This window comes from Danio rerio, chromosome 19 (genome assembly GCF_049306965.1).
Source record: "Danio rerio strain Tuebingen ecotype United States chromosome 19, GRCz12tu, whole genome shotgun sequence".
Classification (NCBI taxonomy): domain Eukaryota; kingdom Metazoa; phylum Chordata; class Actinopteri; order Cypriniformes; family Danionidae; genus Danio; species Danio rerio.
Genome location: NC_133194.1, coordinates 44,245,001 through 44,270,000, shown reverse-complemented (window position 1 = coordinate 44,270,000; position 25,000 = coordinate 44,245,001). Strand labels below are relative to the sequence as shown.

At 37.1% G+C, this 25,000-nt stretch overlaps 2 protein-coding genes across 3 annotated transcripts in view; one reads left to right on the top strand and one right to left on the bottom strand.

Annotated features, from left to right (window-relative positions):
* Positions 1 to 25,000, top strand: part of trioa (trio Rho guanine nucleotide exchange factor a) — a 784,286-nt gene that overhangs the window by 573,918 nt on the left and 185,368 nt on the right. The window lies entirely within an intron of this gene.
* The window catches only part of crtc2 (CREB regulated transcription coactivator 2), a 19,682-nt gene continuing 3,000 nt past the window's right edge, over positions 8,319 to 25,000 (bottom strand). Inside the window, exons 3-15 of one of the 2 annotated variants that reach the window (XR_012395233.1) lie at positions 23,728 to 23,820; positions 23,025 to 23,086; positions 22,783 to 22,851; positions 21,257 to 21,357; positions 20,943 to 21,013; positions 20,786 to 20,829; positions 19,372 to 19,571; positions 17,458 to 17,900; positions 15,228 to 15,305; positions 14,691 to 15,157; positions 11,622 to 11,678; positions 11,377 to 11,515; positions 8,319 to 10,096 (exon numbers count right to left, since the gene is read on the bottom strand). Coding sequence is in view for 1 of the 2 variants with exons in the window: in XM_001339840.9 (XP_001339876.2) it covers positions 9,993 to 10,096; positions 11,377 to 11,515; positions 11,622 to 11,678; positions 14,691 to 15,305; positions 17,458 to 17,900; positions 19,372 to 19,571; positions 20,786 to 20,829; positions 20,943 to 21,013; positions 21,257 to 21,357; positions 22,783 to 22,851; positions 23,025 to 23,086; positions 23,728 to 23,820 (1,998 nt within the window). In the remaining variant the exon portion in view is untranslated. Of the gene's footprint in view, positions 10,097 to 11,376; positions 11,516 to 11,621; positions 11,679 to 14,690; positions 15,306 to 17,457; positions 17,901 to 19,371; positions 19,572 to 20,785; positions 20,830 to 20,942; positions 21,014 to 21,256; positions 21,358 to 22,782; positions 22,852 to 23,024; positions 23,087 to 23,727; positions 23,821 to 25,000 lie in introns of both variants that reach the window. The other variant, XM_001339840.9, reaches the window with a different exon arrangement.

Below are 25,000 nucleotides of genomic sequence, written 5' to 3'. Positions count from 1 at the left end.
AATTATACAACTGTTGAGCCACACGCTGAAAGGACACGGCTATTCACTGACATAACCAACACTGGTTTCAAATACAGGCAATGAAATCATTCACTGAAATGTAAATGTGATGTAAATGTGCATGTGAACCAGTCTGTTACACTTATTTACCGCACTGTAAAGCAGAAAACTCTTTCTCTGGATTTAAACAAAATGTGAATTCTTCACTTGCACTATCAATTCTTTGAAAATATTTCAATTTTCTGTTAACACTTTACAAAAAGGTTTCATTAGTTCATGCATTTATTACAGTTTTTCTCAGTCGCTTTGGTGCATTTCTCACAACACTATGTACATTTGCACAATAGTTAATGCATTTCTCAAAACAATTAGTCATTTGTGCACATCATAATAGCAGTTTCTCATTCCTTCCAACAAATTGCAGATGCTTTTGGACATACATTACAGTTTTTCTAGTTTGCTTTGACCTGGTTAAAGAAACTAGGTTCCTCTTCATTTTCCTCATCACTATCCCAGCAGAGCAGAGGACCGGTCTTGCAAATGTGTAAACCCTTTCTCATTGGGTTGACACATTTGTCCTACCATTTTTCCAAACATTTAACACAGATGTCATTCAAGCAGTCCAAACTCCATTGTTTTAGTTTTGGTGACCAAACAGAATCCATCTATTCCTAACTATTAAAAGCTACCAACATCAGTATGAAATCACTGAAGCACCGGTTTGACACTCCTTCACACAAATCTTCAATTAGCCATCATTCTGCAAACCTTATAAAAACGATGGAAGGTCTGTGTTGTTCTGTGCCAGCATTGATGGAGGAGGTCAATATGGCTATGTCCTATACTCCCAATAGATTTGACTGTATATTAGTTTACATGTGTTTTCTCTAATATTTACAGTATTTTATCACTTTTGTCTGTTTTTTTTATATACAGTATTTTAGTTTTCAGCCACAGTTTGAAAAATGTCATGAATTCAATATATATTCAATCAAAGCACATCTTATTCTTGATCCAATTCTTTGCAAAAAGGCGAATTTGACAGCCCAAATAGAGACAACAAATGCCATTGGCTATAAACTACAATGGCAAGCGATGGTGGTGCATTTTGAGTTCTGTATTTTGTATTTTGTTGTGCATTGTGTAATGATTAATTGAAAGAGCTCATATACTTGTTTGCAAGTTGTGTTGTTTGAAGGTAAAACTAGCTTTTGTTGCATATGTTAAATGTTTTGACACGATATGTGCCTTTTGCAAGCAAAATGTGTCATTTTGACCATGAGTGCCGCAGTTTAGGCCTGTGTGTTAACTGTTTTGAAAATGTGGAGTTTCAGTTGACAACTGCATCCAAGCAATCGAGAAAAACTGTAATTGCTTTCATACAAGTCTCTGCTATTTATAACATTATCAGTTGCTTATGTCATGTCAGTCAAAATGAACTAAACTTGTGAATGCTGAATAGTCATTCCATATAAAACTAATAGTCCTCATTTCATTACTTGAGTCATTACATACAAAAATGATGAACTAGTTGTCAAAATCTGTCTAGCAAATTTTATTTTAAAAAAATTTAATCATTATTTTTCTAAAAATGTCTTAAAAATTAAGAATTTCATGAATGATTTACAGACCTGTGTATGTTGTGGGCTCTGTTCCAATATGTTCTGCAATATTGTGTACAGTTGTGCCCAGTTCAACCCAAAGAAAGATTATGTTTTTTGTAAATAAGGATGTATGTATTATTTTGGACAATGCTGTGAATAAATAAAAATTGCAAAGAGCAAATGCAGTAAAAATGTGAAACATACATATTCAGTGTCTTGTACTCAGATACCTCACTAAATGCAGTGATGTCTAACTTTACTGTAGTTTTCAAATGGCTGTGCAAATAGTATATAGCGCTGTCTTGAGCATTTTCAGGACGTGTCATCAAAATCTGACTTTTTAGCATTGAAAAAACTTACAGAGTAAAATGTCATAATAAAACATGACTAAGCCATTTGACTATCTTGTTCATAAACAATGGTGTCAGGACTTTTCATTTTGATGATACTGAAACTTTGATTGACATGAATACTTGCTTTTGAGGAATGAGCTCTCCATTTTGAGCATGTGACGCACTTTTGCAGGTTGTCAGCTAGGTTTTGCAGTTTGTTTTAAGAAATGCATTAACTGTTGTGCAGAAATGCACTGGTGTTGTGAGAAACGCACCAAAGCGACTGAGAAAAACTGTAAGTGACATGAGCTTAATAATGAGTGATACTTGTACAGCATTTAATAATCAAATTTCAACATTTAATAATGCATCATTAAAAAAAAATCATGCTTGCTAATATTCAAGGGTCAACTTTTTATGACCCGTTTAGGACCATTATGAATGAATTTTAAACTTATACAGGGATGAACACTAAGGATTTTTTCGAATGGTCTCGTTACTTCGGTAAACAGTTTTTGTATTAATGGAAGATCATGTAAAGGGATGTGTTGCTTTAGTTTTCTTTCTCTGATTAGGGAATTTGGTACGGATAATTTGCTGTAAAAATATCTAACAGTTGTTGCGAAAAATGTTTTGAGATGGTGATTGGCAGGGCCAAACAGAATCTGCTGATATTTTTTTCTATTTCTGTGCAGAATTTTGTAAAAAAAAAAAAAAAAAAAAAACCTGCAGATTTATGCGGAAGGATTTTGGGAGTATCATAACTAAATGTATGTAAAAAAAATTGTATGTTCATTTTTTGTACTTATTTAATTATTTAAATAAATATAAATAAATAATAAATAAATAACTTAATTATTTAATGTTGACAATGCAAATCTATTTAGATCCACTTATTTAGTAAACAAAGCAAGTCTTTGATATAATATCTCTACTAAAAGACATAAAATATTACTTCACAAACTGTATTGTAAATAAATATTTTCATATTGGTCAATAATTTTGCTAAACTAAATTTATCAACTGAATAAATATAAAGTTTCCAAAAGTAAATGAACAGACTCAATGATTGGCAAAACATCTGCGGAAAACTGCAGATTTCTGTGTGCGCAGATTACGTGTGGGCCTCTTGATTGGGTGTCAGCCCAATTGGGTAGCTTTACTTGTACATTGGAAAATGAAGACCTGTTTAAAATGATTTAAGACCTACACCTACAGCACGATATTTCAGTGAATTTAAGACTTTTAAATGCCTAATGTATATATATATATATATATATATATATATATATATATATATATATATATATATATATATATATATATATATATATATATATAATTATTTTTTTTTTTAATTAAGATTTTTTAAGGCCTCGTAGACACCCTGATATTAGTTAATGAGCTGCGAGTTAATTTGAACTAACAATGAACCACTTAATTTACAATAACTTACACAAAATATGAATACTGTAATAAATGACTTGGTAACTGTTTATTCAGGTTAATAAATGCATTAACCAGTTGTATTGTTACCAAAATTTCTAATAAGAATCATAATTTAGAAATAAAATGACTTTTTAAAATTTAAAAATTACATTTATGCAGAATAACTAATGATTTAATTTGCTGTGATTTAAATCAAAACTTTGGGAAATAATCTTGATTTTTAAAGTTTAAAATCCAAAAAAAAAAAAAAGCTCTAAATGACCTTGGCTTTAAATTTCAAATAAATGTCATTACAGAATAAAATAAAAATGTCATTTTACCAAATGTGTATCTCTAAAATCTGCAATATCTCTGTAAAATTGAGCTCAAGTAACTAATTAACATTAGCTATTAATATTTGTCACCAACCTGAATGAGTGTTGCCTTTTTTGATTCTATGATTTATTTGTTTTTGATTTTTTATTATTCATTCATTTTCCTTCAGCTTATAGTCCCTTTATTCATCAGGGGAATGAACCTCCAACTTATCCAGCATGTTTAACACAGTGGATGCCCTTCCAGTTGCAACCCAGTAAAGGGGAACACCCATACACAATTATTCACACACATACACTACGGCCAATTTAGTTTATTCAATTCACCAATACTTTACCACAGGGGTGTCAAACTCAATTCCTGGAGGGCCGAAGCCCTGCACAGTTTAGTTCCAACCCTGCTCCAACACACTTACCTGTAGGTTTCAAACAAGCCTGAAGGACTCAATTAGTTTGATCAGGTGTGTTTGATTAGGGTTGGAGCTAAACTGTGCAGAGCTGCGACCCGTTTGGAACTGAGTTTGACACCTGTGCTTTACCACATGTCTGTGGGCTGTGGGGGAAACCAGAGCACCCAGAGGAAACCCATGTCAACACGGGGAGAACATGCAAACTCCACACAGAAATGCCAACTGGCCCAACCAGAACTCGAACCAGCGACCTTCTTGTTAAAAGGTGACAGTCCTAACCACTAAGCCACCCTATATATAAAAGATAAAAATAGATCTTCATATAATTTCTTTTAATATATATAAATCTATACACACGTCTGCCTCAAATCACAGTCCAAATTTTGATTGTCTTCTCAAGCCTGTTAGACCCTACTGTATATGATTGTCTTATGCAATATAATGCTTAAAATTGCTGATGTTAAAATGCTTAATCTTTTCTTTTAATATATATATATATATATATATATATATATATATATATATATATATATATATATATATATATATATATATATATATGTAATAGCACAGCTGATATAATGATATGTTGATGTAATATATACACTACCTGACAAAAAGTTGTCGATCCCAGTTGTAAGAGAAACAAATAACTTGACGAGAGATCTGCAGAGTGGATGCCAGCATCATCAGCCTGGCCTGAGGTATCAAGACATTTGTGCTGCCCATTACATTACAAACCACAGGAGAGGGCAAATTCTTAGGCGCTCCTTCTCATACTTCAGCCTCCACGTCAAAGTTCCTGAAAGCAAAGAAGGTCAAGCTGCTCCAGGATTGGCCAGCTCAGTCACCAGAAATGAACATTATTAAGCATGTCTGGGGTAAGATGGAAGAGGAGGCATTAAAGATGAATCCAAAGAATCTTGATGAACTCTGGGAGTCCTGCAGGAACGCTTTCTTTGCCATTCCAGATGACTTTATTAATAAGTGATTTGAGCACTATAGGGATGTATGGATGCTCATGGGAGTCAGACACAATATTCATTCTGTTTCCACTGCACCATGACTTTATATTCTATACTGGGCATTATTTCTGTTAAGTGACGAGACTTTTGATAAAGCAAAGTCAGACCTCACTGTCCTAATGAAATTATTACAAATTATGGCATAATCATATTTTATATGGGTGAAAAAAGCGTAATCTAGAGCCCTTTGCCTTTCATATAAGCCACTTCTGATATCAAATGATCAACTAGAAGTTATTAGTTGTTCCTAAAATTTGGATAGGCGACAAGACTTTTGTAAGGTAGTGTATCAACCTCAGCTCTTCCTATACACAGTAAAGATGCTGGATTTCACACAATGGATTTGTGTTTGGGCAACATGAAGGAATTAGGTTAACTTATTGAGTTTACAAATTTAAGTTGATTTAACATAAAACAGTTAAGTTTTTCCCCCAAAAAACTCAAGAGCCAGGGCGGACTGGCCATCTGGCAAATGCCAGAGGGGCTGGACCAATTTTTTAATGTGGGCCGGTCATTTATTTTTTTTTAATATGTACTGTTTTTAAGTGCAGACAGCTTTTATCTCTTGCTAGATGTGATATTATGATGATGATAAAAATAATAATAATAAATGTTAAGCATTTGGCCCAATCGGCAACTGCCGCCTGGTTTCAAGATGGGCCGACCCAATCCAAGGTTACCCGGACATAGTCAAAATCTGGCAAGAATGTCATATTATTTCACCATCTTTATACCAAAATAAATAGTGAATGTGCGTGTCCTTGGGTGGGGCTGTGTCGGTGTGGTAATGTGGGCTGGTGTGGCAACAGTGCCAGGGCTGAATTTTTGTCCCAGTACGCCCCTGTCAAGAGCTGTGTTGGTTTCAGCTCATTTTAATTAAGCAGTGTGAACAAACAGTAAACAGATTCTAAGTAATCTAATTGTTTAGGACATTCAGACACTGATTGACTCTTTAAAACATTGTGACAAAAAAAGGCTTAAAAGTTTCAAATTGTCTATCAGGATTCAGAAGCAAAAAGAGTATTCGTAAACCCTGCTCTGTCTGTCCGCAGGCCAGAGGAAGAGATCAGCGAGTCAGACGGGCTTTACCTACCGTTCCGCTCCCTCCTGATCCCATTAGGTGCTCTATGGCTGCCCAGTTAAGCATGGACACAGGCAGGGATAATCCACCCGGACACTTACAAACTCATTCACTGCTCTCTCCATGCCTTTTAGATGTTGGTAACTCTATTATCAGGCCCGTAGCCAGGGGGGATTCGGGTGGTTCGAAAAACCCACCCCTCAGTGACAAATGTCCAGAATTTATCCCCAACATGAGCTCATTTTCCTATTTTGACTGCTATGCCATCATAATAAGTGAAAATAAGGCTGAGCGTAATTCTCTGTTGGCTGTTGTGACATCAGCTAATCAGTTTTGGCCAATGCAAACAAATATTTTTCATGGGTCCAACATCCAGCTGTAGGAAAACATACAATCTGACACAAGAGAGGTCATCTTTCACTACGGTTGTTTTTAAATAGAGGAAACAGTTCACAGGTTTTATTCTAAATCTTGGACCTTATTCTTGAAACAAAAAATTGAGCAATAAAGATTTGAAGGCGACGCAGTGGTGCAGTAGGTAGTGCTGTCGCCTCACAGTGAGAATGTCGCTGGTTTGAGCCTCGGCTGGGTCAGTTGGCGTTTCTGTGTGGAGTTTGCATGTTCTCCCTGCATTCGTGTGGGTTTCCTCCGGGTGCTCTAGTTTCCCCCACAGTCCAAAGGCATGTGGTACAGGTGAATTGGGTAGACTAAATTGTCCGTAGTGTATGAGTGTAAATGAATGTGTGTGGATTTTGGAGATGGGTTGCAGCTGTAAGGGCATCCACTGCGTAAAAATGTGCTTGATAAGTTGGCGGTTCATTCCACTGTGGTGACCCCGGATTAATAAATGGACTAAGCCGAAAAGAAAACAAATGAATGAAAAAGGTGAAGCACTAAAAGCCGCCCATATCAAAATTAATTTGAATACCAGTTCGGCGATTGTTGTTATCAATGAATTTTCTGATGCATTTTTTTTTTTTTTTTTGTAAGAGAGGCTAAATATTTTTATTCAAATGGTCCAATTCTGACTGAGCAAAGTTGAATGTGCTGGCCAGTTTGTTATTTATAATTTGCTTAAATGATAATAGGCTTGTTCTTAATGTGAAACATATATTTTTTGTAATGAAATGTAAAAAAAAATTGCATTTAAAAAATAAGATTTTTTAAATATTTTTTATTCTAAATCTTTAGTAAATATTTTTGGTACATCAAAAAGTGTGGTTATGACAATCTGACAAGCTTATTCAGCTGAAGATAGAGCTTAAAATGTATTTAAATCTCAGAATTAAGTAGAAAATTGTGTGTATAATTGCAATTTTTTGACAAAAAAAAGGAACCACCCCTTTCACTGGGCTGGCTACGGGAGTGATTATGCATTGAGGAGGGAGCAAAAAGAACCATGATACTTTCCATGAATTAATTAAACTGTAAAGAAACTGTAACTTAACACTGTAAAAAAATCTGTTAATTAACAGTTTTCTTATTTTGCGTTTTCCGTTTATTTACGGTTGTGATTTGTATTATGGGATGTTGATCTATGCTCGGTCCACTTTTAACATTGAAAATTCAGCTTTACAGTTTAGCAAAGTGACTTCTCTTGACATTTTAGTAGTTTAAAATAATATAATGTATGAGAAATAACATGCACTACCTGACAAAAGTCTTGTCATTGATCACAGCTGTAAGAGCAACAAATAATAGCTTGACTTCTATTTGATCATTTGGGAAAGTGGCAGAAGGTTGATTTTTCTGAGGAATCATTTGTTGAACTGCATCCCAAACATTACCAATACTGAAGAAGACCCTATTGGAACCTGCATGGACCCAAGATTCACAGAGTAATAAATCAAGTTTGGTGAAGGAAAAATCATGGTTTGAGCTTGCATTCCATATAAGGGTGTGCGAGAGAAGATCGACTTCCGTAGTAGAGACGAAAAATACTATGGAAGTCAATTTTCCTAAAATTCTTCAAAATATCTTCTCTTGTGTTCGACAGAAGAAAGAAACTCAAACAGGTTTAGAACAAGTGGGGGATGAGTTAAGCTGAGAAACGTACAAAAAAAATTAGTAAATCATTTACTAGCAACAATAATCGAAACATTATTTCTTGAATGTATTAGTCCACTTTTAATTGCAATACTTCAGGAATTTACACGTGTTTCTCGGTTTAAACTATATGAATAATCCTGTCAGGAAACTGTATTCCAATACGCATACTGAGAAAAGATTTGATACTGAACACAAATACTGAAAAATAACATCACCTCTACCAGAGAGTGATAAAGGAAAACCAGTATGAAAATATAATTAAACTGCATTATGAATATATTTCTGAGATAAAACTGCATCAAAATTATATACCAATTGAAAGGCAGGTGTGGAGAAACACTTATCAAAGTCACAAAAACGACCCCGATTTAAAAAAAAACAAGCAAACACTGTAAAATAAAGACTTAATATGATTAAACCTATATTTAGTTTTGTTCTTAACTTGAAAGAGTACTTTATAATATTACATTCACCTTCAAAACTATATTTTGAGGTTATAATAGTTACAATATTTTCATATACTAGTTATTCTATGCTATATTAAAATGTGTAAATATGCACCCTATGAATCAATACATAAACAATCTACTCCATTTATAATTAAATAGAACCAAAACTTCATATTAAGGCACATAGACCTGCGACCTAAGACCTCTCTGTGTGCAAAAACGTTTTTTTATTTGTTCCCTTAAAGGAGCTTTAAGCCATTTTTATTTACATTCTATTAGACTATAAGAGCGTTTTCAGACCTGTAGATTGTTTGCTTTGTTACCAGAAAGCTACTTAATATGTTACAAAGTTGCATTTTCCTCTTGGTTCAGTTTGCTTTTACCAGGTGACATTTAAAAAGTGCATCAAAATGTTTCATAAAGTCACATGTGCTTAAAAGATGGAAGCTAGCTCTCTGAAACTCTCACATGGTAACCCACTGAAGCTAAGCAGGGCTGCATCTGGTCAGTACCTGGATGAAAGACCACATGGGAAAGCTAGGTTGCTGCCAGGAGTGGTGTTGGTGAGGCCAGCAGGAGGCGCTCAACCTGCAATCTGTGTGGATCCTAACGCCCCAGTATAGTGAAGGGGACTCTATACTGCTCAGTGAGCAGCACATTTCGAATTTAACAATAATATCAAGGTCCTAACTCTCTGTGGTCCATAAAAATCCCAGAATGTCCTTTAAAAAAAGAGTGAAGGTTATTGCACACTCAATCTGACATTTTCATCCATAATTTTTCGCACATTAAAAAATAAATTTGACATCACTTATGTGTGAATCTAATTGACACACTCCCTCTGAAACAATCGTCCGTGGGGGAAAAAAATGAAATGGGTTTGATTTTTTCCCTTTTAGGAGGTGTTTTGACACTTCAGAGCCACTATACAAGCAAAAAGCTAAATACAGAATGCCGACATTTGAGTTAACTTGATGACAAACAAAGTGCATAATATAAGACAGAATGTGGCGGACAGTTGAGAACCCCAATATGCTGGATTCAGTGACTGGCGCACCTCTCCCCACCACATTCGTTGATTATTTTGGTGCAAATGTAATTTCCATGTTCAAATATTCCTAAAAAAAACTGAACAAAGAAAGAAATGTGTTCAGGTACTCAAACAAACCAGGTGTGAAAACGTTCTAGAGGCTACATTTCAAGTTAACTGGCAAAAAACATTCTTTAAAAAGGTACTTGTCTGAATTACTGCGTATTTTAGTGCACTTGTATGACACGTTCATGGCCAACCCAAATTACTGTCCAGACCAAAGGTTTCTAAGTCAAACTCCAGAACGGAGTCCGGCAGGCCTGAGATGTCCTGGTCCAGCCAGGATGACGGGTCTGAAAAAGAAGGAGAAACAATAATTATTAAGTTAATTAGAGGACAATATTTATTACTATTATTATTATTATTATTATAATTATACCAGGAAAAGTACATTGAGATTAAAAATTTATTTTACAAGAGCACCCTGGCCAAAATTAGTCTACAGTTCACAAAGGTTTAACAAACAAATAACAGATAACATCATTCATCCTTCAAAACACACATACAATGAGAATTAAAAACTATTCAGAGCATCTACATGCCGAAGTATCAAATGAAGTAGAAGAAATAAAGGCTATCTGCTTCATTGTTTGACTGATAAAACAACAAATCACCCATAAACCTATCAGCTACAGTATCATATTTGATTTGCATATTTTTAAGGCTTCTAAATTAAATCAGCTTGATCCAAACGTTTCTGGAAATATTGACATTTTATATTATAAGTAGTATTTAGATTTAAATTGCAAAAATAAGTCCAATGCACTTGTAAAATGTGAAAAAAAAATATTTAAAAGCCTTTTTTTAACAGGCCTATTCCTTAAAACTGTGCCTACACATTTTGGCAAACACTTGCAAGCCATGTCAATAAAGGCTTTTTAATATTTAGACTTGCTGTTTATTCTGATGAATCCCTTACCCAAAGAGCACCGACACCGACACATTAATTGACCTACCCCTAAGCCCGTTTTGTTTGATTTTAGTATTTAGATTTATTTTAAAGATCCTGTGAAGAGCCTTGAAATGTGCATGTTGTATTCAATGTTTGACGTAATCTCAACCGAAAAATGAAGAGAGGGCAGGACATAGTGTAGCTCCTCCCCTTTAAACAAATGCCAATAGTGTTTTGTTATGACAGCTCTGCCAGTGAGAGTGGTTGAGCTCAAGCAGAAAGTCAATGGTTACAGATTTCCAGCTTTCTTTAAAATATTTACCTTTGTGTAGAAACAGAAGAAAGACTCTAATAAAAGTTTTAAACAAGTGAAGGAAGAGTAAATGATGACAATAATTATATTTTAAAGTCATTTCCTCCTGAAATTTGGCTCCAAAACTAAGAGGAACACAGCCATTTAGACAGTCCTCTACAAAACAGTAGATTACTCTGTAAATAGACATTTGTGACCTTTAATTTTGACGCTTCCTTCATCGTTCATGCATTTCCTTTACTAAAACGCATTTACAAAATGTTAATTTTTAGCTGATGTCATCTAAAGGCTCAAAAACAAATTGATTTAGATTAGACTGTTCTCATCAGGCTTTACTGTGTTAAACTGCCAGCTCAAATCTATCTTACCAGATAAGTTGATGTTGAAAGCATTGTGTGTTTCTCCAGCGCTGCAGCTCTGGTTCTGCTGTTCTCTGCTTTCTGCAGCTTCACAGTGAAGCTCTGACCCTCTGCTGCCACCTAGAGGCTCCTTCTGTAGAGCTCCGAGCTGCACAAAGGACAAACACCATCAAAATCAAACACACAAACCATATGGACAAAACAGTGTATAGGTGTGTAATCATAACTGATGATTTATGTAATAAACAACGTACCTGCTGGGAAAGGGCTTTTGCCTGGCTAGGGGTCAGATGTAAGCCGACATACGACTCCTGTAAGGGAAAAGGGGTTTGTAATCGTCAAGTATAGAACCTAGAATATGACATATTTTTAGTAGTTTCACACTTTTTTGTGATGTATATAATTCCACATGTGTTAATTAATAGTTTTGATGGCTTCAGTGTGAATCTACAATCTTCATAGTGATAAAAATAAAGAAAACTATTTGGATGAGAAGGTGCGTCCAAACTTTTGGTCTGTAATGTATGGTCCCTATAAGAAAGCATAGTAAATAACTGAAAATCCGGTGACCACAATAATCTAACACTTGGGAACGACTGTGGCTGGAGACAAAGTTCACAGAACTATGATCTCTGGACTTCTTTCAAGCGGTGGACTTCTACATTCTGATTGCTTGCTGCCACACCACATCATAGCTCATTATCTTGACTTGATTTCTCTCTTCGACGCCCACACTGGCAACCTCTCCGCTCCTCGCCACTTATCGCTGTCAGCTCCCATTGAAAATGAATGACTTCCGGATACTTTGATGCTCTCGCAGCCTTCTTTGTTAATGCACAGTAATCGTGGATGGCTGCTTCTCAATCAGGGCTGTCCATGCTGACTGACTGACCGACTGGCCGACTGACCGACTGGCCGACTGACCGGCTGACTGACTGACTGACTGACTGACTGACTGGCTGGCTGGCTGGCTGGCTGACTGTCCATGCTAATGAGGAAGACTGTCACTAATGGGTGGGGCTTTCCCTCTTTGATGACATAAGCCCCTTTCACACAGTGATACCGGTAAATATCTGGAAAATTTCCGGAATGAATTTACCGGTAGATTCAAAAAAGTGCTGTTTACACAGGTATAGACGTTACGGAATTTTTCCAGAAAAGACCATTCACACATCACTTCTAAAATACCGGTAAATTCTGACATCATTACCCAGAAATGTCCACTTAACGGCTGCGCTTGTATTTATAAACATTTGATTACAGCACAAACTCTGTGGATGGATCAGTATTGTAAACAACTTCGATGAAAACATAGAGAAACACTTTCACATGTCGGAATGTACCATGGTTTCCACTACTTTCATTCTTCTATGGCGGGACGCCACGCCAAAATTGATCCCGTCACAGCTACATTACAGCTTTTGAATCAAAACATTCAGTAGTTGGGTTTTTTTAATAGCGGGTGATAATCGCACCAAAATGTATTAAAGGTTAAGTGAATTATAACCCTTTAAGGATACATGCTGACTGACGGACTGACTGACTGACTGACTGACTGGCTGACTGACTGGCTGGGTGACTGGCTGGCTGACTGGCTGACTGGCTGACTGACTGGCTGACTGACTGACTGACTGGCTGACTGGCTGACTGGCTGACTGGCTGGCTGACTGACTGACTGACTGACTGACTGACTGACTGGCTGACTGACTGACTGACTGACTGACTGACTGGCTGACTGGCTGGCTGGCTGGCTGACTGACTGACTGACTGACTGACTGACTGACTGACTGACTGACTGACTGACTGACTGGCTGACTGGCTGGCTGACTGGCTGGCTGACTGACTGACTGACTGACTGACTGACTGACTGACTGACTGACTGACTGGCTGGCTGACTGGCTGACTGACTGACTGACTGACTGACTGACTGGCTGGCTGACTGGCTGACTGACTGACTGACTGACTGGCTGACTGGCTGACTGGCTGACTGGCTGACTGGCTGACTGGCTGACTGACTGACTGACTGACTGACTGGCTGACTGACTGGCTGGCTGACTGACTGGCTGGCTGACTGGCTGGCTGACTGACTGACTGACTGGCTGGCTGACTGACTGACTGACTGACTGACTGACTGGCTGACTGACTGACTGACTGACTGACTGACTGGCTGACTGACTGACTGACTGGCTGACTGACTGACTGACTGACTGGCTGGCTGGCTGACTGACTGACTGGCTGGCTGACTGGCTGACTGGCTGGGTGACTGGCTGGCTGACTGGCTGACTGACTGACTGGCTGACTGACTGGCTGGGTGACTGGCTGGCTGACTGGCTGACTGACTGACTGACTGACTGGCTGACTGACTGACTGACTGACTGGCTGGCTGACTGGCTGGCTGGCCGACTGACCGACTGACTGACCGGCCGACTGGCCGACTGACTGACTGACTGGCTGACCGACCGACTGACTGACTGACTGACTGACCGGCTGACCGACTGACCGACTGGCCGACTGGCTGACTGGCCGACTGGCTGACTGACTGACTGGCTGACTGGCTGACCGACTGGCTGACTGACTGACTGGCTGACTGACTGACTGACTGACTGACTGACTGACTGGCTGACTGGCTGGCTGGCTGGCTGGCTGGCTGACTGGCTGACTGGCTGACTGGCTGACTGGCTGACTGGCTGACTGACTGGCTGGCTGACCAACCGACTGGCCGACTGACTGACTGACTGACTGACTGACTTGCTGGCTGGCTGGCTGACTGGCTGACTGACTGACTGACCAACTGGCCGACTGACCGACTGGCCGACTGACTGGCTGACTGACTGACTGACTGACCAACTGGCCGACTGACTGGCCGGCTGGCTGACTGACTGACTGACTGACTGACCAACTGGCCGACTGACCGACTGACTGACTGGCTGACTGACAGGTACGGGATGCGTGAGGCCAGCAAACACGACGTATAGCCGTTTCACTTTACTTCAGGAAGCATTAATGCCACTCAATAGGTCTGTTGGAGACATTCATAAATATTCCTAGCAAATCTAATAAATGTTGAAGACATCCTTGTTACATAAACGCACGAAATCGCTCTTCAGCAGTGTTTATTTGAGAGCGCACAAGAAGATCAGCGCTTGAGCAGCGTATATTTGAGGGGGCGTGCAAGAGGTTTTATGCACGAGCAGAGGAAATCAGAAATCTTGCGCTCACCAGCTGCTTCATGGAAGCTGTGTTTAAACCCCTTATAAAAGTGATTTTGCTTAATAGGTGCCCTTTAAATGTAACTGCATCCTCATAATCCAAACATGTCTCACCTTGTTCAGCTCAAAACCTTTATCCTGTGACCCTGGATTCTGCTCCGTCTCTTTACAGTGAGAGACCGCTGCTGGAGTCTCTGGATTGGTGAGCTCAGACGGTGGTTTTGTGTCATCCTGCGTCTGCATGCAGTATCTGCGCTTCACCTGCGTGTGCTGCAGCTCATGCACCCCTGTGAAATGACTCCAGTTTTGCTCTTGATCAGGACACTGGATCGCTGTGTTTTGATGAAGCTGTTGATTTTGATACTGGTTCTGCTGATGCCACTGATTCTGCTGCTCTTGATGATGATGATGATGCTGGATCTGTGGGTAGAGCGGTGCATGCTGGGTAAACGCTTGCTGTGGTGGATACTGTAAGTGCGGCTCAAATTTAGCATGTGTTTGTGGGTGTTTGTGAACTGGGCTGTGTTTTTGTCTCTGATTGTGTGTTTGCTGATGTTCGTTGTGAATCCACTGCTCCAGCTCTGGGATAGACTGATACTGTGGCTCCGGATGGAAGTACTGGCGCAGTGGCTGATGGGAAAGCGGAGGCGCGGGTCTGATGTGATGAGAGCAGGGATATGCTGGTGGTTTGGTCTCCTTATGGACTTTGCAGGAGTTTAGCAGAGCACCCTGAGGGACACAGTCAGTGCATTAGAAGCTGAATAATGGCAAGCATGCAATAATGAAAGAAATTAAAACAAGAAGGATTGAAGACTGCTAATGAAAGGAATTTAGGACCTTTTAAATGGCGATTAAATAGATTATTTTGACCAACTGGATGTTTAGTTAACAGTAAAATCTGTTATTGTTTAACTAAAACTATTATAATCATTTTCGGTAACTGATTTAAATAATAATACTATAAATAATGATAATAATTGAGTCTAAAGGCCCATGCACACAGAGATGTTTTTTGCTAGCGTTTTCCGTCGATGTTTAACGCCTCGTGACTAAATAACAGGCGTCAATTTGATCGTGCACACCAACGCACAAAACGGCAGGCGCAAAAGCATCATTTTTAAAAATAAACGCCTCATGCTCATTTTTTTATTTTGACACGCCACATTAAAACCTTCTCCACCAATCAGATCGGCACTTTTGTTTACGTGCACGGAGCTGCTGAAGTTACAGTAAACAGCACTTGAAGGCGCTCAAGCGCTAAACTGTCAATGCGAGCGCACATTGAAGAAGATGCCCATAGGCGATTTGAACGTGGAGCTGCTTATTGCACTGGTGAACTATCATTTCATCATCGCATCATCGTAACTTTAACAACAAGCATCTGAACTTCCTCTCCTCCTCTTCTTCTGTGTTATAAGCGGGTGTCAGAAGCTTAAAGTTGTGTAGCGCCATCTAACGTCAAAAGAGTGATTTTGCATACTCTTCAGCTTGACCCCCGTGAAAAGCGCTTGGGTTTGAGTACTGAAAAACGTCTCGTAAAACGCTGACGAAAAGCGTCCCGGTGTGTAGGAGCCTTAAAGGCCCGTTCACACCGAGACGTTTTTTGCTCGCTTTTTATGTCGACGTTCAACACCTAGTGACTTAACAAAGAGCGTCAATGTGATCGTGCACACCAACGTGCAAAACGGCAGGTGCAAAAGCGTCATTTAAAAAAAAAAAGCGTCATTTCTTTTTTTTTTGGTTTGTTTTGACGCCCCGCGTCAAAACAACCATCCATGCTAGTTCAAATCGTCAGTAAGTTTAACAACAAGCGTGTTAACTTTCTCTCTTCTTCTCTGTGTTACAAGCAAATCTCAGAAGCTTAAAGTTGTGTAGCCCCATCTAACATCAAGGAGTGATTTTGCATACTCTTCAGCTCGACGCCAGAGGAAATCGCTTGAGTTTGAATCCGGAAAAACTTCTCGTAAACGTCTCATAAAACGCTGACAGCAAGAAGGTCGCTGGTTCGAGCCTCGGTTGGGTCAGTTGGCATTTCTGCGTGGAGTTTGCATGTTTTTCCTGCATTCGCGTGGATTTCCTCCAGGTGCTCCGGTTTCCCCCATTGTCCATAGTGTATGTGTGTGTGAATGAGTGTTTGTGGATGTTTCCCAGAGATGGGTTGCAAGAAAAGAAAAGAAGCCGAAAAGGCAATAATGCTGACTTAAACTGTATAAATATAAGATTAATAATATAAACTAAAATATAATCATAAGATTAATAAAACACATATAAAATAAATCATAAGATTAATAATATAAAACAATATATTAATTCAATGAATATTGAATATACTGCTTTGTTTAATTTGTGCATCATTGACTATTAACTAAAATTAATTAAACAAATAGTAATAATCAAAAAAAGAAATACTGAAATCAGATTATATTTTTAAGAAATACAGAAAATCTGAAATATTGCCATGGCAAATATCTGAAGTGAAACAATATAATAAATAGAAATATAAATGAATTGAAATAGAATGAAATACACCCATTAAAAATGCTAAAAACTAAGCATCACTAATGCAGTGATAAACTCTTGTAAGCCCAAACATCTTTCACTTGTTCCAAACCAATTTGACTTTCTTTCTTCTGTTGAACACAAAAGAAGATATTGTGAAGAATGCTGGAAACCTGTAACCATTGACTTCTATAGTAATTTGTTCCAACAACCAGCATTCTTCACAATATCTTCTTTTGTGTTTAACAGAAGAAGAAAAAAACTTGTAAAGGTTTAAAACCTCATGAGAGAAAAATAAACAATGAGCTAATTTTAATTTTTGGGCAAACTGTCACTTTAAGACGTGCATGATTATCAGTCTGACTATCATTAATGCTCTTACCTGTGCTATAGAAGGCAGAGTTGGAGACGCTGTGGGTGAAAACTGTTTGGGATGCTGCCAGCGGGACTCTCCTCCACTTGGCACGATGAGCGGGCTGAGCTGGGCTCTCTTCCGGGACGTCCCGCCAGCGACACGAGGAGACCCAGAGACAGAGGAGGAGGAGCAGGACCCGGATCCTCCGATTCCACTGCTGATGCTGCAGCGGCTTGCGGACGACTGGACGGACTGGTTGCTTAGTGAGGAGCTGCTGAGCGAGGAGCGCAGGGACTGGTTGCTGAGCGAGGACTGCAGGGACGAGTTGCTGAGGGACAGACGGGACGACACGGAGCTCAGGGAACTGGGCAGGGAGAGGCTGCTGAGACAGCTCTGGATGCTGGGATTGCTGAGCGAAGAAGACTGGAGCAGAGGGTTGCTTAAAGACGCCTGAAGGGGTGAAGACAGACCTGTACACAGCAAGCGGTGGAGAAACTTCAGTGTTTTGTTACATCTTTTCAATGCTTTACAATAAAATACAATTATACGAGTCCAGAGCAGTGCTTTCTATCACCATTTCATGATAATATATTTATATACAATATACAAATAATAAAAATAAAAGAATAAATATTACATCTATTAAAAAAGGCATTTTATGACAGTCAAAGTTTCGGTTAACACTTAAGAATAGTATAAAGCTGGGATTGCTGAGTGAAGAATGCAGCAGAGAGTAGCGTATAAGATAGATTTCCACACAGCAAGCGGTGGAGAAACTTCAGTGTTTTTTGTTTACTTGCATCAATATTTTTCCAGTGCTTTATTTTTGGATTATTCATTACATTTTTTCAATGTAACCTCAATTTTTAAAGTGCATATAATGTAGACACACACATTTATTTATTTATTTAATTATATTTTTAAAAAATCAAAGTTGGGCTAATAATTCTGACTTCAACTGTGAGTGTATATATATATATATATATAGTTAAAGTCAGAATTATTAGCCCCCCCCACCCCCCTTCCCCCCCCCCCCCCCCCCCCGTTTAGTTTCTTTTTCATTTCTTTTTAAAATATTTCTAAAATGATAATTAACAGAGTAAGAAAATTATCACAGTATGTCTGATAATATTTTTTCTTCTGAAGAAAGTCTTATTTGTTTTATTTCGACTAGAATAAGAGCAGTTTTTAATTTTTTAAAAACATTTTCAGGTCTATATTATTAGCCCCTTTAAGATATTTATTTTCGATAGTCTACAGAACAAATCATTGTTATACAATAACTTGACTAATTACTCTTACCTGCCTAATTAACCTAGTTAAGCCTTTAAATGTCACTTTAAGATGTATAGAAGTGTCTTGAAAAATACCTAGTCAAATATTATATACTATTATTCACTATTTATTTAAACAAATATTAGTTTATAGTAATGTATTAGTATTTTTTACTAATTTACTTGTTTTGTTTTTGTATTTCTATTTACTTTTTTTTATTAAAGAAGTATTTTAAAAAGGAAATAACATTAAAAATGCATCCAAAAAATTTAACTGAACAACTAAATATGTAAAATACATATTAAATGTATAAATAAAAAAACGTAGCTGATGACTGTCAAAGTTAACACTTTGTTAAAAAAAAATAGACCCTTTGCATTTTCATTTGTAATATTTGCTTTATATTATTTATAAGTACGAAAACAAAAACATCAAGATTTAACTTGACAAACAACAAGACTTTAACTCTCTCTAAAAGACTCTCAATCCATAGAGATTCTTAATGCAAAGCAAATATTGTGCAAACAATATTTACACGTTTATTTTTTACAATTAATATTTACATGTTATACAGTATGAATTCATAAAAAAATATATACAAATTTCAAAGAGTCCAAACCTCTCTGCATTAATGTAATTGAAACAACGGCAGCTCCTGAAACACACCTGGTAAGCTGAAGTCTGCCATGATGTCAGGGTGTGTAGAAGTGCTGTTCAAAAGATTTGTTCCACTCTGAGGCTCAGACTCCAGTCCGCCAGGCAGTGGTGAAGGCAGATGAAGGCTGGAGAGATCCGGAAGAGACCCGCTCGTACTGAGAGCTGACGGGACGGGGAGAGAAGAGACCTGCTGATCAGGTGATGGGAAACTGTGAGAGAAACAGCAAAACACAGACTCATTATAGAAGAAAAACTAACAGCCTAAAGGTGCAGTATGTAGGATAGCGGTCCAAATTCAAAATTTTGGAGGGTTTTTTTCACCCAGCCACTCAGACGACGACTCCACACACACCTAAAGATCGAGCCTTACACTGTAAGCTCTGCTGATGTTTATGATAATTAGTGCTGTCAAAAAAAAATTGTAATAACAAGATCCAAGATTAAAGTTTGTATTTACATAATATATACATGTGAACTGTGTATATATGTATAATTAAATACACACCCATACCATACATAAAATACAAAAATATACAAAAGAAACATATTTACATACATATTTATGTATATAATTTGTTTTATATGTTTTTTATTTGTTTTAAATATTTATACATATTGATATGCATGACTATATTGCATAATTTATTTGTTTATGGGCAGCACGGTGGTGTAGTGGGTAGCACAATCACCTCACAGCAAGAAGGTCGCTGGGTCAGTTGGTGTTTCTGTGTGGAGTTTGCATGTTCTCCCCGTGTTTGTGTGTATTTCCTCCGGGTGCTCCGGTTTCCCCCACAAGTCCAAAGACATGCTCTATAGGTGAATTGGGTAAGCTAAATTGGGTATCCGCTGCGTAAAACATATGCTGGATAAGTTGGCGGTTCATTCCCTGATTAATAAAGGGACTAAGCCGAAAAGAAAATGAATGAATGATATTTGTTTATATTTGTAAGCACAAAATATTTACAGAACACACTAATATTAACTTTTATTTTGGATTTACTTTGACAGCACTAATAATAATTGAATTGTTTGCAAAATAAAAACCACCTTATGTGCATTTTTTTATAACTACAATCTGTGTCTTATTTCAAAGGTTGCTTCTGTCCTCAGGAGATCACATTTTCGGCTGTGCTTGCATACATTAAGGCACCAAGACAAACCGGGGTGCCAAAATATAATTGGGTAAACTGGCAGTGGGCGGAGTTACTCAGACCAAAACAAAGACAGACATTCGTCACAGAAAACACACACTTTTCAAAGGAGAATATCTGACTTTAGAATTGTTTTTCAGATAAACAAGTATGTTCCCCTTGCTTGTTTCTTAAATATCCCCAAACAAATTATGGTATTTTTATGATTTAGAAAGTGAGAGTCAAAAACTAACATACAGAACTTTTAATGATGAGGACTGAATGAAACTTACTGAACAACGGGTGTTTCACATCCTGATGAGGCCATGGGGGATAACTGCAAGCAAAGATTATTATGAAATAATAATTTTATTAAAAATTTAAGAACATTATAAGCTTTAATTTATGAAACTGTATATCATCCTAATGTCAACAAGGCAGAAGGCAAACCTTCTTCAGTTTAGGAGACTGTGTTTCCTCCTGGATATTTTCTTCAATCAGTGGAGCAGGAAGTGCAAACCCTAAAACAGGTGTAATTGCTTTATTAATGTTGTCTTACAAAAAAAAAACACAGTAAAACAGAAATATCAATAATAAATATTTTTGCAATTTTAAATAAATTAATTTCCACAGTATTCTACAATATTGCAGTCAGACTCTCTAAAATCTTGATGGAAACGCACCCGATTCAAATATGTTTTGCAAACTCCGATAAGATTCACTTTACGTTAGGATAGAAAAAAGAAATAAACCGTTAAACTCACCACAGTGTCTGGTTTGGGTGTTTAGGGTTTGTGTAGATTTCAGGTGGCCGTGTAGTTGAGTGTTTCGCACACTGGTGTGGAGGGCCGAGTCCGAATTGGTTCTGAGAAAAATGAACAAGAGGTGTAAACATTGTGATCTGGGATTGTTCTAGAGGGTGAATGCTCATTCATTTTCCTTTGTCCCTTTATTCTTCAAGGGGTCGCCACAGCGGAATGAACCGCCAACTTATCCAGCATATGTTTTACACAGCGGATACCCTTCCAGCTGCAACCCAGTACTGGGCAACACAATGATTATATATAATAGAATATAATAAAAAAGACCAGCTGGTGCCAAATAGCTCATATTCTTTCTTGAAGCCTATTCGTGGATTGTGTTCAATTTATTAATTATTGTATCGCTTTTAATGTTTTAACTCCCATAAAATTATGATGTCTCATTGTTTAGGCTGCTGCTATATTTGCACATGGATACAGAAAATTATGGATAGACCCACTCATACGCAAGCTTTAGTGATAGTCAGTTTTTAAAAGACATGGGATTTTTGTGCAGCATGTTTCCTTTCAGATAAAACTAACTATTAATTTTATTTTAAAATACTATAACTGTATTAATGCCTCTCTCACTTGAAATGATTCGTGGTCAAACTTCGGGAGGTGGAAGTATTATGGTTTTAACAACATTAAAACTTTCTTTTCACAAAAGTGTTCAGCAAAGCAAAATGCTTGCATGTAACGTCAAAATAAAGGTTGTTTCACTTCAAACATGCTAACAAAAAATAAATATATAACCTATAACCGGCCCTGTTGTCTTAATGAGGAAAATATGTCTTAACAAAATCCTGTTTTTACAAGAAAAGGCCTTTTATAACAATAGAAGTGGAAAAAAAAATAAAAGCCTATAGTAGGCTAGCCTGTGTGTGGCAGCATTGCGTCACTGTGAATGAGTCGGGTCTGTCTTGTTTCAGAATATAAAAACAAGCCTTTATTTGTTTTTGTTTTCTGGTGATTTTATTTTTGTTATTCGAAAAATTTTTTTTAAATCAAATCATTTTTGAATTTAGGTTTTTCGTTTTTCACCATGAAAATAAAAAATGTTTCAAATTTCAATATTTGCTTTTGAATTTTAAAACAAAAATAAAAAAACGGCTCATTTTTCTTTTTTTTTTTATTAATGTCTGTTTCTAAAATTAAAATCCAATGACCAAAAGATACACTGACCAGCCGGGACTCGAACCAGCGACATTCTTGCTGTGAGGCAACAGTGCTAACCATTGAGTCACCGTGTCTCCCCTGAATATGATTTTAAGCATTTTAATTTAGTTTTTATCTCCTATTTTCTTATTGTGCAATGATTCGTTTAATCTTCTTTATGTAAAGCACTTTGAATTACCATCAGCTATGAAGAGTGCTATATACAGTAAATAAACTTCCCTTGCCAATTAGAGAGATCAATGAGAGTCACAAAAATGATCACATATGCACAAGTTCTTATCTTGATCTAAACACTGAAGAGTTGTGTTTACCTGTTTAGAGCAGTAAGAGGAAGACGGACCATCTGGCTCTTCTCAGTGGCAGAGCAACTGGACCAGTTTCTGGAGGCACACAAGCAGCCTTTAATTAACGTACTGGCAGGAACAAAAGCTCAGGATGTTTATCTATCCATCTAAGGGCAACTTCGGTGTGTAAAATTAAAACTATGTGAATCTTTTATCACCTGAATGTCATGAATATGGCAGATTCGAGCACAGTTTATTTATAGTCTTACCTTCTCCAGGCTGGAGCTCGAGGAGGAGAGAGGTGTGAAGAGAGATACGGAGCGCTATCAAACTATAAACGTTCAGTTAAGGCTTCATTTGAAAAAAGAAATCCAGAAATCCTTTCAACCAATCCAGTTTATACTAAATCTGCAATTGTTAAATTTACTGAATATTTAATAAATAATTTTACAAAATATAAACATATTTTTCAATATTTTTCAGTAAGAATTTTATTAATTCCTAATATTCAACAAGGCTGCATTTATTTGATCATTCATTCATTCATTTTCCTTTGGCTTAGTCAATTTATTCATCAGGAGTCGTCACAGTGGAATGAACCACCAACTTATCCAGCATATGTTTACACAGCGGATGCCCTTCCAGCTGAAACCCATCACTGGGAAACACCCATACGCTCTAATTCACACACATGCACTACAGACAATTTAGCTTACCCAATTCACCTATAGCGCATGTCTTTGGACTGTGGGGGAAACCAGAACACCCGGAGGAAACCCATGCAAACTTCATACAGAATTGCCAACTGGCCCACCCGAGACTCAAACCTGCAACCTTCTTGCTGTGAGGCGACAGTGCTAACCACTGAGCCACCGTGCCGCCCTTATTTTACCATTAATACTGTAAATGTGCAGTAATATTGTGAAATGACGGTTTCTGTGATGTTTTTACAATTTTTTAAACAGAGGATACATGTCTCCTGTAAGGCCTGCTGAGAGGACTGGGCTGGACATCTCTGTATTCCTCATCGGCCTCCAGAAGCTGCTGGGTAAGGCAACTTGGGTACTGTAAACAGATTAATAATAAAAAAATCCTGTTAAAAATTATTAAAAATACAATTTAAAAAAAATAAAACTGTTTAACATCTTCAAAGCTAAATATAAAATAAAATTATCACATGGAAAAAGATATCCTCAGTTCATTTTCTGGCATTATCTAAAGGCTGTGAAAAAGTTGTTAGCAGATTTTAGGGTAACAGGAGGGTTAAATAGCTATTTAATTATTTTGGCTTTCTCAATTGCAATATACGGTTGAAGTCAGAATTATTAGCCCCCCTTGAATTATTAGCCCCCGTTTATTTATTTATTTTTTGTCCTTAAAATGGTTTTTAAAAACTTTAAAACTGCTTTTATCCTAGCCAAAATAAAACAAATAAGACTTTATCCAGAAGAAAAAATATTATCAGACATACTGTGAAAATTTCCTTGCTCTGTTAAACATCATTTGAGAAATATTTAAAAAAATAAAATAAAATAAAAATTCTGACTTCAACTGTTTATAGTAATTTCCAAAAATTTTATATTTTATGAACTATTTATTGATCTTTAAAAATGTTTTAATTAAATGCACAGATTTAGATTTTGATCTTTAAATGCATTTAAACATTGTTTAATAAAAAACACTAATACAGAAAACAAAGAACCCCCCAATTTCCATTAAACCAAAGTTAAAGAAATGGTTCATTTACTCACCCTTTACTTGTTTCAAAACTTTATAAGTTTCTTTTTTTCTGTTATACACAAATATATCAATGCTGAAAACCTGTAACCATTGACTTCCATAGTAATTGCTTATCAGGTTTTTAACATTCTTCAAAATATCTTCCTTTGTGTTTGACAGAAGAAAAAACTCATAAAGGTTTGGAACCACTTGAGGGTGAGGAAATAGTGAATACATTTTAAATTTGGGCGAAGTATCACTTATAAGGAATAGTTCACTCAAAAAATTGACATTTTGTCATCATTTACTTGTATCAAGGCTGTGTTTTCAATTCTTTCTTCTGTTGAAGACAAATGAAGATATACTGAAGAATGAAACAACCATTGACTTCCTACTATGGATGTCAATGGCTGCTTTTTATCTTTAAAATATTTTCAGAAGAAACTCATAAAAGTTTTGAACCACTTAAATGCAAATAAATTATGAAGAAATGTAGTTTTTGGGTGAACTATCCCTATAATAAATA